Source organism: Chiloscyllium plagiosum, chromosome 3 (assembly GCF_004010195.1).
Source record: "Chiloscyllium plagiosum isolate BGI_BamShark_2017 chromosome 3, ASM401019v2, whole genome shotgun sequence".
NCBI classification, from domain to species: domain Eukaryota; kingdom Metazoa; phylum Chordata; class Chondrichthyes; order Orectolobiformes; family Hemiscylliidae; genus Chiloscyllium; species Chiloscyllium plagiosum.
This window is the reverse complement of record NC_057712.1, coordinates 71,879,552-71,897,240: the sequence shown is the minus strand read 5'-3', so window position 1 is coordinate 71,897,240 and position 17,689 is coordinate 71,879,552. Positions and strand designations below refer to the sequence as shown.

Genomic DNA, 17,689 nt, shown 5'->3' with positions numbered 1-17,689 from the left:
CATTGCTCAGGTTAGTTGGTTTTAATCATAAATTCTTTGAAATAATTTAAAATTTAAGTTTCGAGAGAAGCAAACAGTGTGTAATCTCAAAGTTTGGGTGAAGATTTGTGGCTCGGGTGCTCGTTGTTGTGGTTCTGTTCGTCGAGCTGGAATTTTTTGTTGCAAACGTTTCGTCCCCTGTCTAGGTGACGTCCCAAGCACTGAGGATGTCACCTAGACAGGGGACGAAACATTTGCAACAAAAATTTCCAGCTCGGCGAACAGAACCACAACAGTGTATAATTTGTACATTAAGCATAGAATGGGGATGGTATCACCCTGAATTGTGATTCTTACACCCTGATTTTACAATGCAATTGGAGTTGGGAATAAGGCAGGTGACAATCTGTGTAGATGTCAATAATGGAAAGTACCAGCTTGACATCAGTTTGCAGACAAATGTCAGACAGCAACAACTCACTGTCAGAGAAGTGTCACTCATGTACTTCTTGGGAGAGTGTGACTGAAATCCTTGAGAAGGAGGAGAGCTTTCTGCACTCAAAGGAAAGTCACAAAATCCATTTGAAAAATAAGAGATGATCTAATTAAAGCATGCAAGATTCTGAAGGGGCTTGTTAGTAGACACTGAGAGGCTGTTTCATACATCTGGGGAATTTAAAACATGAAGGACATTGCCTCAGGATAAGGCATTGGTCATTTAAGGCATGAGAAGGGAAAAGAAATCTTCACTCGAATTGTTGTGAATCTTAGAATCATCTACCCTCGAGAGTTGTGCATGCTCCAATATTGTGCATATTCAATGCTGAGCGAGTTGGATTTTTGGTCTCTCAGGAACTAAGAAAGATGATGAGTGGTGAAGTGAAGTCAAGGCAGATCAGCCACCATCACAGTAAATGGTAAAGGAAGCTCAAGGGATTGTACAGGTCTGCTCTGAGATTTTTTACATTCTGATGGATGAATAAAGATTTAACTACATAAAACTAAATATGAAACATAAAGTACTGTGAAAGAAAAACACAGATCCTGGCAACTAGGAAAGTTACAAACAAAATCAAATAGCAACATATAAGTTTGTAAGACTTAGGAAAGGCTTAGTGAAAGAAAGTTTTCAAGAGACATTAAAAAGAACATAACCTTTCCCTGCAATTATATTAGAAAAGAGAAGGTGAACAACAGCAATGTGAGCCACTTGAAAACTACTTATGACAATAATGTCATTGAAAATGAAGTGATGACTTCACCTGACAAAGGAGCAGTGCTCCGATAGTTTGTGATTTAAAATAAACCTATTGGACTATAACCTGGTGTTGTGTGACTTCTGACCTTGTCCAGTCCAATACCAGCACCTCCATGTCACTGAAAATGAAGTAATGGTAGAACTGTTGAATAATCAGTGCTACAGCAAGGAAGAGAACAAATGCTTGACATCTCAAGGAACCAAGTATTGAGTCAGGGTTGTGGAATTACTCAAATTTTGATAAGAAAGATAAGAACAATGAAGAAAATAAAGGTGCTGAAGAGTATCAAATTACCAGAGTCTAATGGTTTCCATCCCAGTGTTTTACAAGAAGTCGTTGAGACTATTGCAGATGTCCTAACTATAATTTTTTGAAGTTCTTTCAAGTTCCTGAGCAGTCCTTTAATTTGGAAAATGCCCTTAATTTAAGAAACTTGAGAGAGGGAAATCAGGGAAGTAGAGAGCCCTTAGAGTCAAGGAAATTACTAGGGTTATAATCAAGGATAGAGTGACAACAAATTTTGAAATCTTTTTAGTTGATTAGAATCATTCAGTGTAGATTTGTAAAATCATGACTGATGAATCTGAATGATTTTTTGAGGAGGTGAACAAATAATGAATGTAAAGTATATGTCTGGATGTTATCTGAATATTTCTTAATTCATTCTTGGTTTGTAGCTATCATTAGTAAGCTCAGTTCACAGTTGCCCTTGAGAAAGTGGTGGTGTGCTGCCTTTCTGAATCATGACAATGCATTGATTGCAGATTTACCCAAAGGAAGGGAATTAGGATTTTGATTTTCATGCAGTGAAGGAACAGCATTATAGTTCCAAGTCAGATGGTTTTGTAACTTGGAGTTGAACTTGCAGGTGGTGGGATGCTGGACATGTCCTTCAAGAAAGTGTAGGTTGTCGGTTTGGAAGGTACTGTTGAAGAAGTCTTTGTGTTGCATACACAAATATATAAATTAGGAGCAGGAGTGGGTTATTTGGCTCTTCAAGTTCCACCACCCTATCAGATCAAGCCTGATCTGATTGTGCCTCAGGTCCATTTTCCTGCCTACTTCAATACCTTTTGACTCCCTCATTAGGGCGTATGTAATTGGAAACTGCTAAAAGACTATTGCCAGTACTTTCAAGGGTAAAATTAGAAAACAATTCTACATGCAAAAGATGGGAAAAATTTACAATTCCTTTTTACAAGCTACAAGTGATGCTAGGTCAATTGATAATTTTTAATGGAACACTGATAGATTCTTATTGACTAATTGTATTAAGGAACATGGCACAAAAACAAATATAAGAGTCAGGTTGCAGGTCAGCAATGATCATTTTGAATGAATTCACATGAACAAACAATTAAATAACTGACTCCTATTTCCACATTCCCATGAATGGAACATCATTTCCATTGCAGAACCCTTTTGGTGCCTGATTGAAAAGCTCTTTGCCATAAATAATCAACTTCTTCTGCTTTCTGTCTCATAGACAATAACATATTATCTTCAGTGCAACGTGATGTTTTCTTGGTTACCCAGATAAGCTGACACTGAAAGATGCAACATTGAATTAAAACATTAATAGCATTTTGTCCAGTTAAAATGAATAGCATTTTGTCCAGTTTAACATTTACTAGAATATTTTGCTTTAAAAGCGGAGCATTAATGGTATATCTTTTTTCAAATCCTTGCTGTCAAAAAATCAAGAAAGATCACTGAAATGGCTTTGATGCAACTTTAAGTTAAAGTTCAAAACCTTATAAATCTGCTTCCAATATTTTTACTGGTAGTAGAAAGAGAATGCTCTAACTTTCCAAATGAGAAAGTTAAAACAAAATTATTCTCCAAGGAACTAGATTTCTGCACAGTATGCAAATACACATGTGCAGTACAGCGGAAAGTCCAATGGACAGGGTAATTTTGATCCACTGACTGAACAATTTAATATTAAATATTGTGGTATAATTGTGCTGTAACCTTTTGGAGATGTCCATTGTGGCAGGATGTACCAAAATATTAATTAATTAAAATAGATTGAAACTGCAGGCGTTCACCTTTATCTAACATTATGCGATGCTACTTCTGTACATTTTCAGCCATCTACTCTATTGGAAGGAAACATCAATCGGGGAGAAATCCGTGTGGCACTTAAGTATATTCCAGCAGAATCAATAGGTAATCTTTCTTTCATTAATTACACTTGGGATCAGTGTTTCTAATCAAACACTAATTGAACCAGAAGGAAAACCCATACGGTTTCTCTTTATTCTCTAGAGTTTAGAAGAGTCATAGGTAATCTAACTGAAACATACAATTCCTCAAAAGCAGACTTTAGAAAATGTTTCCCCAGGCTAGGGAAGGTCAAAGATGGAGGTCAGTCTCAGACTAATGATATCAGCCATTTAGCAATGCATGAGTAGAGTTTCTTGACTCAATGGATTGTGAATCTTTGGAATTCTTTATTCAAGACAGAGGCTGATAGATTTTTGCACATAAGCTAATGTAAGAAGGCAGAGATAAAATGGAAGATTAGCCATTGGGGATAAACAGAAAAGAAGGGCGAAATGGTCTACTTCTGTGCATCTCATTTGTCTTTTAATATGTTATGGGATATGGGCATCTCTGTTTATTGCTGAGCTAGACCATTTCAGGGAATAATTAAGAATTAGTCACAGTGCTTCGGATCTGGAGTCACACCTCAGCAAAACCAGGAAGGCTGGGCTGGGAGACTTCCTTCCTTAAATGACATTAATGAACCAGATGAGTTTTAACAGATAATATTTAATTTCACATATATTGATTAAATGTTGGGCCTCTGGATTTCTAGTCCAATACTGTTATCACTACAACACTCTTCAAAATTACTGTGCGTGGGATTGTGGTGCAGGATCGAAGGGCCGAATGCCCTATTCCTGTACCTATTGTCTATTGATTGCCTGATGTCTGGACATCGCTTAAGTGTGATGTTATTTTGGAAGCTCAAATGCAAGTTGAAAATATGCAGTAAATGACTGGACCCTTCGGAACATTGATGCGTGGAGGGATTTTGGGGTGCAACTTCATAGTTCCCTGAAAGTGGCAAAACAAGTGGATAAGTTGGTAAAGAAGGCATACAGCATGCTTGCTTTTATCAGTCAGTGCATTGAGTATAAAAGTTGGCAAGTCATATTGAAGCTGTATAAAACTTTGTTTCGGCCACATTTGGAATATTGTATGCAGTTCTGGTCACCACACTATAGGAAGGATGTGGAGGCTTTTGTGAGTGCAAAGAGCTTTATCAGGATGTTACCTAGATTGGAGTGGATTAGCTACATGGAGACGTTGTCCAAACTTGGATTTCTTTCATGAGACACTCGGAAGCTGAGGGGAGATTTATAGATTTATATAAAACTATTAGAGGCATGGATAGGGTGGAAAGTGGATGTCTTTTTCCCAGGGTGGAAATGTCACAAAGTAGGGGGCATAGGTTTAATGTGAGAAGGGGAAAGTTTGAAGGAGATGTGCAAGGCAAGTATCTTCCACAGAGGGTAATAGTGCTGGGAATGTGCTGTCAGGGGAAGTGACAGAAGCAGCTGTGACAGCAACATTTAAGGGACATTTAGACAGACACATTGACAGGCAGAGCACAGAGAGTATGGACTATGTGCAGGCAGATGGGATTAGTTTAGAATGGTATTGTGATTGGTGCAGACATAGTAGGCCGAAGAGCCTAGTACTGATCTGTACCGTTCCAAGCCAAACTATTTTAATGCATGCCATGGGAAATTAAGCAAAATCTTAACTTATTTACATTGCAAACTTTACATCACAATAAACTTAGAATGTAACAGCTTTTCTCTCTCTGAAATGTATAATCCTAGTATTTAACAAGTTCCAATGAACTGAAGTTCACTAACAGGTATTCTGTACACAATGCCAAAAATTGTGTATTCAAGCCTTCTAGAAGCAATCGATGTGTAACTGAAAATCTGCAATTTATTTTCAGATGGGAACATGCCACTCAATGGGGAAGTTCACATATGGCTGAAAGAAGCAATGCAATTGCAGCCTCTAAAGCCTGGTGGTGTAGACTCTTTTGTGAGATGGTAAGTTCTGTTAAAATCAGAACCATATTATTCGTTATATACCACTGCTATTCAAGAACATTAAAAAGATCATATGAGGAATACATTAAAAACAGTCTCTGGTATAACAGCACTGAACTCAGCTAAGAATGCTGTTGTAGGGGTTAAAAAATGGATATTAGATTTTTAAGCTCCTTTTCCACTGAAAATTAAAATTGATATTTGGTCTTAAGGTTTGGAAGGAATTTAGCATTGAACTTGCTGGTGGCCTCTCTTCAAGCCTAGATACCTCCATAGGCATCATTTCCCAAAGATCTTCAGTTTATTTTTTGCTGAGATTGTAAGATTTCTGTGGGGTACTCCTGTTTTTACTTGCTATCCTTCCAGCTTCAGCTCCACTCATTCATAGAACCCCTACAGTGCAGAAAGAGGCCATTCAGCCCATCGAGCCTGCCTCTGAAGTGCATTCCAACTTAACCCTGCAACCCCACACTCACCATGGCTAATCCATCTCGCCTGCACATCCCTGGACGCCACAGGCAATTTTCAGAATGTCCAATCCATCTAACATGCACATCTTTGGAGCATGGGAGGAAACCAGAGCACCTGGCAGAAATGCATGCAGACACAGGAGGAACATGCAAACTCCACACAGACTGTCACCCAAGGCTAAAATTAGAGGAACCCAGGGTGCTGGCACAGTGAGTCAGCAGTGCTAGCCACCGAGCCATTGTGCCACATACTGTTTCTCTTGCATTTCTTATACCTTCTTTCAAAGTTGGATGGATAGACTGATGCTCATATATTAATGCCCAATGTTGCAGAAATCTGGCTCATTATGCATATCTTTTGGAATAAGTTTTAGATTTGGTTTTGTGAAGGCCACAACTCACTCAGCGGGGAGAGCCAAAGGAAATAATGTTAGTCAAGTGTGGATTTAAGCAGGGAAATCACTACTGTGATGTTTACCACAATTCAGATGGCTGTTCAAGCTCATTTCATAATTTATGATGGAGAAAGAAGTTGGAAGATTTGTTTAGTTTGCAGCGAGTGGAAGGAATCTACAGTGGTCCTCTGAGAGCCTAATGGCAGAAAGCAGCCAGCCAGCTTGGAAAAGATAGGCAGAAAACATCTGCCAGGAGTTGAGAAACATCTATGGGATAAGTAACTGTACAGAAGCTTTGGGAGCATAATGTGTTATTAGGAAGCAGTTTTTAATAACTCATTCACAGGATGTAGGCATCACTCACCTGGCTAGCACTCAATTGTCCCTGGGATATATGCATTGCTGGCTGGACCAGCATTTTTTAGGGAATCAGTTATAAGACCATAAGATATAGGAGTGGAAGCAAGGCCATTTGGCCCATTGAGTCCACTTCGCCATTTAATCATGGTTGATGGGTGTTTCAATTCCACTTACCCGCACTCTCCCCATAGCCCTTAATTCCTTATGAGATCAAGACACCCAAAATCCTGGCCTCCACTACATTCCGTGGCAATGAATTCCACAGGCCCATCTCTGGCTGAAGAAATGTCTCGTCACTTCCATTCTAAATTAAGCCCCTCTAATTTTAAGGCTATGCCCACAGGTCCTAGTCTCCCCGCCTAACTGTAACAACTCCCTAGTGTCCACTGTTTCTAAGTTTCTATGAAATCTCCCCTCAACCTTCTAAACTCTAATGAATACAATCCCAGGATTCTCAACCGATCATCATGTGTTAGACCTACCATTCCAGGGATCATCCGTGTGAATCTCTGCTGGACACGCTGAGGTGTCCTTCCTGAGGTGTGGAGCCTGAATTATTAAGGAACTAATAGCAGAGCATTTGGAAAATAATAAGGTGTCAGAGCAGAATTTAACCATTCAGCCCATCGAGTCTGTTCAACCATTCCATCATGGCTGATATGTTTTTCAACCATATTTTCCTGCTCTCTCTCCATAATCCTTGATCCCTTTACTAATGAAGGTTCTATTGATCTCTATCTTAAATACACTCAATGACTTGGCCTCCACAGCCTTCTGTGGCAATGAGCTCCACAGATTAACTACCTTTTGACGGAAGAAATGACTCCACATCTCAGTTTTAAAGAGTTGACCCTTCACTCCCTCGGTTCCTAGTCTCTCTCACTAGTGGAATAATCTTCTCTATATCTACTCTATCTAGGCCTCTCAGTATCTGTAAGTTGCAATGATATCCCTCCTGAACCTTCTATACTCTGTAGACTACAGATAATGACTCCTTAACTGGTCCTCATATGTCAAACCCTTCAACTCGGGATCATTCTTGTAAACCTCCTCTGGATATCTTCCAATGCCAGCATGTCCTTCCTTAGATATGGAGTCCAAAACTGCACATAATATTCCAGAACATAATACAGCTTCAAAATTGCATCCTTGCTCTTGTATTCTAGCCCTCTTGAAATGAATGCTAATATTAATTTGCCTTCCTAACTGCCAACTGTACCTGCATTTTAACCTTCAGAGAATCTTGAACTAGGACTTCCAAGTCCCTTTCTGCTTCAGATTTCCGAAGCCTTTCCCTGTTTAGTCAACACCTCTATTCTTCCAACCCAAGTACATAACCCCACACTTTCGCACATTGAACTCCATTTGCCACTTCTTTGCCCATTCTCCTAATTTGACTAAGTCATTTTACAGCCTCTGCTTCCTCAACACTACCCATCCCTCCACTATCTTTGTGCCATCTGCAAGCTTAGCAACAATACCCTCAGCTCCTTCATCCAGATCGTTAATGTATAATGTGAATATTTGTGGATCCCAACATGGACCACTGTGAAACTCCACTAGTTAACTGCTGCCATCTGAAAAAGACCCTTTTATACCCCTCACTGCCTTCTGCCAGTCAGCCACTCTATTCATACCAGTACTTTGCCCCTAACCCCACAGGTTCTTATCCTATTTCACAGGCTCCAGTGTGGCACCTTGTCAAAGACCTTCTGAAAATCCAAATAGATCACATCTACTGGCTCTTTTTTGTACTACCTTCTTGTTACCTTCTCAAAGGTTTCTTACAAATTAATCAGGCATGACTTTCTCTTGAGGAAGCCATGTTGACTCAGCCCTATTTTACCATGCACTTCCAAGTATTCTGCAATCTCATCCTTAATAATGGACCCTAAAATCTTATCAACAACTGAAATCAGAGTAACCGGCCTACAGTTTAGTCTTTTCTGCCTTCCTCCCCTCGTTAACGGGGTGTTACATTAGCCATTTTCCAGACCTCTGGGACTTTCCCTAACTCCAGCGATTCTTGTAAAATCACCATCAATGCAACTACAATCTCCTTAGCTATCTCCTTCAGAACTCTGGTCCGGGTGATTAATCCACCTTCAGGCCTTTCATGTTCCTCAGCATCTATTCCTTAGTAATGGCCAATACTCTCACCTCTGCCCCTGACCTTTCTGAAGTTCTGGTTTGCTGCTGGTGTCTTCCACTGTGAAAACTGAAGTCACATACCTATTCAGTTCCTCCCGATTTGTTTGTTCCTCATTATTACTTTGCCAGCTTAATTTTCCAGTGGTCCAATATTCACTCTTGCCTCTCTTTTACCTTTTAGGTATCTAAAAAAAAATCTCTTGCAATTTTCTTTTTACATTATTATTAAGGTTGCCTCATATATCATCCTCCCCCCACCCCCACTGATTGTTTTTTACTTATCTTCACTACAGTGGATTTTTTTGTTGTTTTTCCGCTGTCCCTGACTTAACTCATCAGCCATGGTGAGGTAAACTGCAGATGCCGGAAATTAGAGTCAAGATTAGAGTGGTGCTGGAAAAGCACAACAGGTCAGGCAGCATCCAAGGAGTAGGAAAATCGGCATTCTAGGCAAAAGCCCTTCATCAAGGAATCAGCCATGGTTGTCTTATTCTCCTCTTAGTGTATTTCTTTCTCTTTGGGATGAATTTCTGCTGTACCTTCTCAATTACTCCCAGAAACTCCTGCCATTGCTGCCCAACCACATTCCCTGCTGGCTCCCCTTCCAGCCAACTCTGGCCAAGTCCTCCCTCATGTCTTTGTAGTTACCTTTACTCAACTATAATACTGTTGCATCTGATTCCAGCTTCTCCGTCTCAAACTGCCAGATGAATTCTATCAAATTATGGCCTCAGTACACAGAATTGCCTGTTCCTTCAATGGGTTCTACCACAAACTGTTCCACAAAACCATCTCGTAGACATTCCACAAATTCCTTTTCTTGAGATCCACTACCAAGTTTTCCAAGTCCGCCTGCATATTTAAGTTACCCCATAATTATTGTAATAGTGCCTTTCTTGCATGCATTTTCTATCTCCTGGTTTAGTTTCTTCCCCATACTCTGACTACTGCTGGGAGACCTGTATATAAGGGCTTATGCCCAAAACGTCGATTCTTCTGCTCCTCGGATGCTGCCTGACCTGCTGTGCTTTTCCAGTACCATGCTCTCGACCCTCCCTGTATATAACTCCCATCAGGGTCTTCTTTCCTTTGAGGTTCCTTGATTCTACCCATACAGATTCTATGCCTTCTGACTCTATATCACTTGAACAAAGCAATCCTGCCCCCTGTCCACCTGCCTGTCCTTTTACTCAGACACGGATACTTGGATATTTCGCTCCCAGCCCTGGTCCCCTTGCACATACATCTCTGTGATACACACAATATTGTACCCACCAATTTCAATTTGCTTATTCACCTTGTTTCACATACGATGTGTATTTAAATACAACACTCTTAGGCCTGTGTTGACTGCCCCTTTCTCAAAGCTGTCTCCTTTTCTGCTGTGCTTGAAGTAGATTCCCAACTATATCCACTCTCTCGGTCTTATTACTTGTTCTGGAAAGTGTAATGACCTTTGCTGAGACCTCCCCTCCTTTAAGTTTTTGCATAAGTTTCCATGCAACTAAAGTCACTCTCGCTATTTAGTTTAAAACCCTATCTACAGCAATTCATAATCTAATTAAGCAGACTCAGCATGACTTCATAAAAGGGAAATTGTATCTGACCAATTTTTTGAGGAAGTCTCCACCAAAATGGTTATATGGGAACCAGTAGATGTGCTGTATTTGACTTCCAGAAGGCATTCGACTCACAAGAGGTTAAGTCATAAGAGCACATGCTGTTGGACGTGGTATATTGGCATGCACAGAGAATTGGCTTATGGGCAGGAAACAGCAAGTGGGGATAACAGTTTCAATTTCAGGTTGGGTATCTGACACCAGTGGGATCAGTGCCAGGATGCCAACTGTTTAAAATATAAATTAATAATTTGGAAGAATGAAGTGAATATATAGTTCCCAAATTTGCACATGACACAAACATTAATGGAAAGGCAAGTTGCAAGAGGGATACAAACAGTTTACAGATAGATATTCATAGATCATGTGAGTGGACAAATCATTAATAATGGAGTTTCATTAACGGAACTGTGAAGTTTTTCTTTTTTGAAAGAATAAAAGATCAGAGTATTTAAATAAAGGAAAATGGCAGAAAGCTACAACACAATGGGACTTGGGGGTTCTGGTGCACAAAATACAGCTAGCACACAGATGCAGCAGGTAATCAAGAAGGCTAATGGAGAGTTGGCCCTTATTTCATGGAGGTTGGAGTATAAGAACAGGGAAGTCTTACTGCAACAGTGCAAGGTGCTGGTGCTGGAGAACTGCGAGCAGTTTTGGTCCCTTTATAGTCGGTTCTATTATTACGCAGTAGTTCTGTTCTCATGCTAACCTATGTTATAAGAAAACCGCAAAATAGCAACACCATTTTAACTAATGGAGCCATAATCACATTGTAACCAATACACGTTTTAAAAGTTCATGCTTTGAGAAACAGTGTCCCCAATTCGCCATAGCAAATTCACATTAATGAAACAAGTTTCATAGCAGAATGACCTGTATTTAAGGAAAAATATCATTTCATTGGAGACAGTTCAGAGAAGACTCACCAGGATGATCCCTGGTATGGAGGGATTGTCTTATGAGCAAAGGCTAAACAGGTTGGAAATCTATCTAAGTGGAGTCAAGTTAGGTAAAGGGGAAGTCCAACATCAGTCATTGAAAGCAAGCATGCAGGTACAGCAGGCAATGAAGAAAGCTAATGGCATGCTGGCCTTCATAACAAGAGGAATCGAGTATAGAAGCAAAGAGATCCTTCTGCAGCTGTACAGGGCCCTGGTGAGACTGCACCTGGAGCATTGCATGCAGTTTTGGTCTCCACATTTGAGGAAGGACAGTGTAGGTTCACAAGGTCAATTCCCGGAATGGCGGAACTATCATATATTGAATGTTTGGCATGACTGGGCTTGTACACACTTGAGTTTAGAAGGATGACAGGGGATCTGATTATTAAAGGATTGAACACTGTAGAGACAGGAAGCATGTTTCCGCTGATGGATGAGTCCAGAACCAGAAGACAGAGTTTAAAAATAATGGGTAGGCCATTTAGAACAGAGTTGAGGAGAAACTTCTTCACCCAGAGAGTGGTGGATATATGGAATGCTGTGTCCCAGGAGGCAGTGGAGGCCAAGTCTCTGGATACTTTCAAGAAGGAGATGGATAGAGCTCTTAAAGATAGTGGAATTGAGCGTTATGGGGATAAGGCAGGAACAGGATACTGATTGTGGATGATCAGCCATGATCATAATGAATGGTGGTGCTGGCTCGAAGAGCCAAATGGCCTACTCCTGCACCTATTGTCTATTGACTGAAGTTTAAAAGAATGAGAGTGACTCTCACTGGGACATATAGGATTCTTAAGGGGCTTGACATGGTAAATGCTGAGAGGGTGTTCCCCCTCATGAGACAGTTTAGGACCAGAAGGCATAGTTTTAGAATAAAGGCGCACAAGTTTAAAACTGTGATGCGGAGGAATTTCTACTCTGAGTGATGTGAGTCTTTGGAACTCCTTGCCACTGAGAGCTTGGGGGCAAAGTATTTGTATATATTTATAGTTGAGATAGATTCTTGGTCAGTAGAGGAAATCAAGGGTTATGTGAAAATCTCAGTAAAGTGGACATAAGGACCCTTGGATCAGCCATGACCCAATTGAATAGTGAAGCAGATTGGCCTATTCCTGTTCCTATTTCAGAAGATCTTATGTCGATGATATAAGCTGCTGCTCTTATGTGTCAGCAGTGTATGTTGAAGTTAGTGGATATGGTGTCAATCAAGCAGGCTGCTTTCTCCTGGATGGAATTAAGCTTTTTGTGTGTCACTGCAGCTACACTTATTCAGGGAAGTGGAGATTGTTGCATTGTATACCAAACTGTGCTTTGAAATCATGGACAGGTATCATGGAGTTAGGAGGTGAATCACATGCCATGAGAGATCCTAGCCTCTGACCTGTTCTATTGATTCCACAATATTTATTTGGCTGGTCCTGTTAAGTTTCTGGTTGATGGTAACCTCTAGGAAGTTGATGATAGGGGACTCATCAAAGGGAGATGTTTGCATTCTTTCTGGAAAACGGTCATTGCCTGCACTTCTCTGGTGAAAATATTACTTGTCATTTATCATCCAAATTCTGGATATTTTGTAAGTTGATGGAGTCATTGGCTTTGTGCTGTGCTCATTTGTCCTGTTTAATAATTCTCTCAGTTCTTCTTAAGGATTGAAATCACTTGCTGACAAAGACATCATCACTCTGGTTTCTCCAAGGTTGCTTTTTTTAATTGGGATCCAGTTTGTGAGCAAAATTCCTTTTCTTCCCCTTCTCTGGACTTGGGAGAGCAGCACTGTACCTAAAAAGATCTGCTCTCTGTTGCCTGAGGTGGGTATAAGCTCCACATCTGGCCTAATGTGTCAAGTGCAGCCATTGCCCTGCAGCCACCTGTGTGCAGGGTTATAGCTGAAAACTGCTAGTAGCATCCTCTACCTGTTCCGCCATCACTTAGCCATTGCCACAAGATTGGTGTCTCTTTTGTTTTAGCTGACAATTTGCTGAATAAGTTACTGATGAACTTGCATGGATGAGTGCAGCCCCAACAACACTCAAGAAGCTTGACACCATCCAGGACAAAGCAGCCCACTTGATTGGCACCACATCTATTACAAGCATCTACTCCTTCCACCACTGATGCTCAGTGACAGCGCTGCAGAAATCCACCAAAGATCCTCAGACAGCACCTTCCAAACCCAGGACTACTTCCATTGAGAAGGACAAGGGCAGCAGACATGTGGAAACATTACCACCTTCAAGTTCTCCTCCAAACTACTCATCATCCCGACTTGGAAATGTAGCACTATTCCCTCACTGTCTCTGGACCAAAATCCTGGAATTCCCTCCCTAATGGCATTGGGGTGTCAACCCACAGCAGGTGGACTGCAGCAGTTCAAGAAGGCAGCTCACTGTCACCTTCTCAAGGGCAACTAGGGACAGGCAATAAATGCTGGCCAGCAAGCGAAGCCTATATCCCACAAACGAATGAAAGTAAAGTTTGATTTAGCAGTTCTCCTTCTCCGCGGTGAGTTGCTGAGCTAGATCCCCCCATAACATCATTGTCCATTCTGCTAGCACCATTTCTGATCTTCCACATTGTCAGCTGGTGGGTACTGAGCCTGGTTAACCAATAGCAGGGGTTTTGAAATCCAAACTATTTCTGCCAGGTAGGCTGCCAGTTAAGGCTAACAAGTCCCACTAACCCAGTGTTGTCCAGTTTTAATGTGCTGAACACCAGCCTTCATTTCCCTGTCCACAGTTCTAACCACGGATTGACAAATGAAGGCAGGCAGTAGGCATTTGATTTGGAGGCTCTATTTGAAACACCGTCTGTATTGGTATTTTTGTGGATGAAATGCATCTCAGTTCTCTTAATCATCCCTATCCTTTCAAACTCTATGATCACTGTTCAGAAAACCTGTTTCACGCAGAGATTGCTAAGATGTAGAATGCTATAATATCTTTTTTATTGTAATGCAATGATTATAACATCTTTCAAAAGGGATTGGACATTATTTACAAAGGAAAAATATAAACAAATATAAAGATTTGAGGAGCTAACTTGAGCCGAAAAACTAGCACTGGCAGAGATTTATTGATGTAAATGATCTTAATTTGTGCTGTAAATATTCAGATCCTATTTATTTAATGATTGATGGATTATTAATTTTAATCACATGTGACCCTATACTGACACTTACAGGTTTAATGTTTGCTTTTCATTATTTTATCACTCTGCATCAGTAGATTTTGTACCTGGAACTTTTCTTTAGGTTAAAGTGAGGAAGCTCCACTGTAATCAGTTTGCATCTTTTTCTGTTTTTTCAACATTGTGAATTTGAAGGTAAATTTCAGAAAAGGTTGATTGAAAGGCAACTGGTTCTGACACTTAGTCAATTGAAACTAACTTGGTAATTTAGATCAGCACATTTCCTGTTCTTCGGGTTCAATTAGAAGTAGTCATTCAATTTAACAGGTAGCCCAAACACCCTGGACCAATCTCAAAGCTGCCCACCGCTCTGTTCCCCACCCGGACTTTGGTAAATTAGACCAGATGGTATGCTGCTTCTCCTGGCTTGCAAGCAGAAACTGAAGCTTGATGATCCGGTACAGAAAATCACACAATGTTGCTCTGAGGGAACGGATGAGCACCTGCATGACTGCTTGAAGTCAGTGGACTCCTCTATATTCAAGAACGCGACAGCCAGTCAAAATGAGGATGCCACTGCCTTCACAGTCTTGAGCAGTAAATGTGCAGAGGACTGTATGCCAAGGAAGTTAATCTGAGTGTTCCCCTCCCAGAAACAGTGGATGAACCAGGGGATCCACTCCCTACTGAAATCCAGGTCTGAGGCATTCAAGTTAGGTGACCCTGACCTATACAGAAAATCTAGGTACGATCTTCACAAGCGATGCCAAGAGACAATTCCCGGCTAAACTAGATTCCTAGACCAGAGTCATAGAGATGTACAGCATGGAAACAGACCCTTCTGTCCAACCCATCCATGCCGACCAGATATCCCAACCCAATCTAGTCCCACCTGCCAGCACCCATGCCATATCCCTCCAAACTCTTCCTATTCATATACCCATCCAAATGCCTTTTAAATGTTGCAATTGTACCAGCCTCCACCACTTCCTCTGGCAGCTCATGCCACACATATCACCACCCTCTGTGTGAAAACATTGCCCCTTAGGTCTCTTTTATATCTTTCTCCTTTCACCCTAAACCTATGCCTTCTAGTTATGGACTCCCCAATCCCAGAGAAAAGACTTTGTCCATTTATCCTATCCATGCCCCTCATAATTTTGTAAACCTCTATAAAGTCACCCCTCAGCCTCCGACGCTGCAGGGAAAACAGCCCCAGCCTGTTCAGCATGTCCCTATAGCTCAAATCCTCCAACCCTGGCAACATCCTTGAAAATCTTTTCTGAACCCTTTCAAACTTCACATCACCTTTCCGATAGGAAGAAGACCAGAATTGCATATAATATTCCAACAGTTGCCTAACCAATATCCTGTACAACTGCAACATGACCTCCCAAGTCCTGTACTCAATTCTCTGACCAATAAAATAAAGCATACCAAATGTCTTCTTCGCTATCCTATCTACCTGTGACTCCACTTTCAAGGAGCTATGAACTCCAAGATCTCTTTGTTCAGCAAGACTCCCTAGGACCTTTACCATTAAGTGTATAAGTCCTGCTAAGGTTTGCTTTCCCAAAATTCAGCACCTTGCATTTATCTGAATTAAACTCCATTTGCCACTTCTCAGCCCATTGGCCCATCTGGTCAAGATCCTGTGGTAATCTGAGGTAACCTTCTTCACTGTCCACTGCACCTCCAATTTTAGTGTCTGCAAACCTACTAGCTGTACCCCTTACGCTCGCATCCAAATCATTTATGTAAATGACAACAAATAGACAACCCAGCATCGATCCTCATGGCACTCCACTGGTCACAGGCCTCCAGTTTGAAAAACAACCCTCCACCACCACCCTCTGTGTTCTACCTTTGAGCCAGTTTGTATCCAAATGGCTAGTTCTCCCTGTATTCCGTGACATCCAACCTATAGTTCCCTGGCTTGTCCTTACCACCCTTCTTAAACAGTGGCACCACGTTAGCCAACTTCCAGTCTTCCAGCATCTCACCTGTGACTATCGATGATACAAATATCTCAGCAGGAGGCTCAGCAATCACTTCTCTAGCTTCCCACAGAGTTCCTGGGTACACCTGATCAGGTTCTGGGGATTTATCCAAATTTATGCGTTTCAAGACATCCAGTACTTCCTCCTCTGTAATCTGGACATTTTGCAAGGTGTTACCATCAATTTCTCTACATTTTATATCTTCCACATCCTTTTCCACAGTAAATACTGATGCAAAATACTCCATTTCGTATCTCCTCCATTTTCTGCTGCTCCACACAAAGTCCGCCCTGCTGATCTTTGAGGGGCTCTATTCTCTCCCAGTTACTCTTTTGTCCTTACTAACCTCACAAATACATTAATTGTGGCAAGGCTTACACGATATGTGTTATGGTGACAACAATGCATCCCTCCCTGACTAGCTCAAAGCATTATAAGCTTATTTTGAACAGAAGGCCAATAAAATGATGTCACCTGCCCCAACAGTCTTGGGTACACCTGTACCCATGGTCACTGCTGCAGATGTCAGATCCACCTTCTTGAGGGTGAACCCATGGAAAGTGATTGGCCTAGATGGAGTCCCAGGCTGTGCAGTCAGACCCTGCATGTAGCAGCTTTCAGGAGTATTTGCAGACATCTTTAACCTCTCCCTATTATGATGTGAGGTTCTAACTGGTGGCTCTAACATCCATCACCATGAAGTGCTTCAAGAGATTAGTAATGGCACACATCAACTTCAGTCTCCTAGATTGCCTTAATCCACTATAACTTGCCTACTGTCACAATAGGTCCACAGCGACACCATCTCCCTGGCCCCTACCTTCATGCCTGCAACATCTCGATAACAAAGACACCTGCATTAATGACTTTTGCTGCACCTTCAACACCATAATTCCAACAAAACCCATCTCCAAACTCCGAGACCTAGGACTCTGCTTCCCTCTCTGCAACCGGATTCTTGACTTTGACTTGCAGATCACAATCATTTAGGATAGACAATAACATCTCTTCCACAATAATCCTCAACACGGATGCCCCCAAGGCTGTGTACTCAGCCCCTTACCGCTCCTTATACTCCACATGACTGTGTAGCCAAAGTCGGCTCTAACACCATTTGCAAATCTGCTTTTGACACTACCATAGTAGATCGGATCTCAAACAACACCAAGACTGGGTACAGGAAGGAGACAGGAAATGTATGATGTAAAGACAATAATCTCTCCCTCAAGGAGCTGGTCATTGACTCCAGGAAGCGGAGTGGAGGACAGGCCCTGTCTTTAGCAATGATGCTGAGGTGGAGGTGA

The 17,689-nt window shown here is 41.4% G+C and overlaps 1 protein-coding gene across 1 annotated transcript in view; it reads left to right on the top strand.

Moving 5' to 3' along the window:
* Positions 1–17,689, top strand: part of LOC122545235 (synaptotagmin-like protein 1) — a 205,886-nt gene that overhangs the window by 181,231 nt on the left and 6,966 nt on the right. The window contains exons 12-13 of the mRNA XM_043684344.1: positions 3,332–3,410; positions 5,221–5,320. Coding sequence (XP_043540279.1) covers positions 3,332–3,410; positions 5,221–5,320 — 179 coding nt within the window. The remainder of the gene's footprint in view (positions 1–3,331; positions 3,411–5,220; positions 5,321–17,689) is intronic.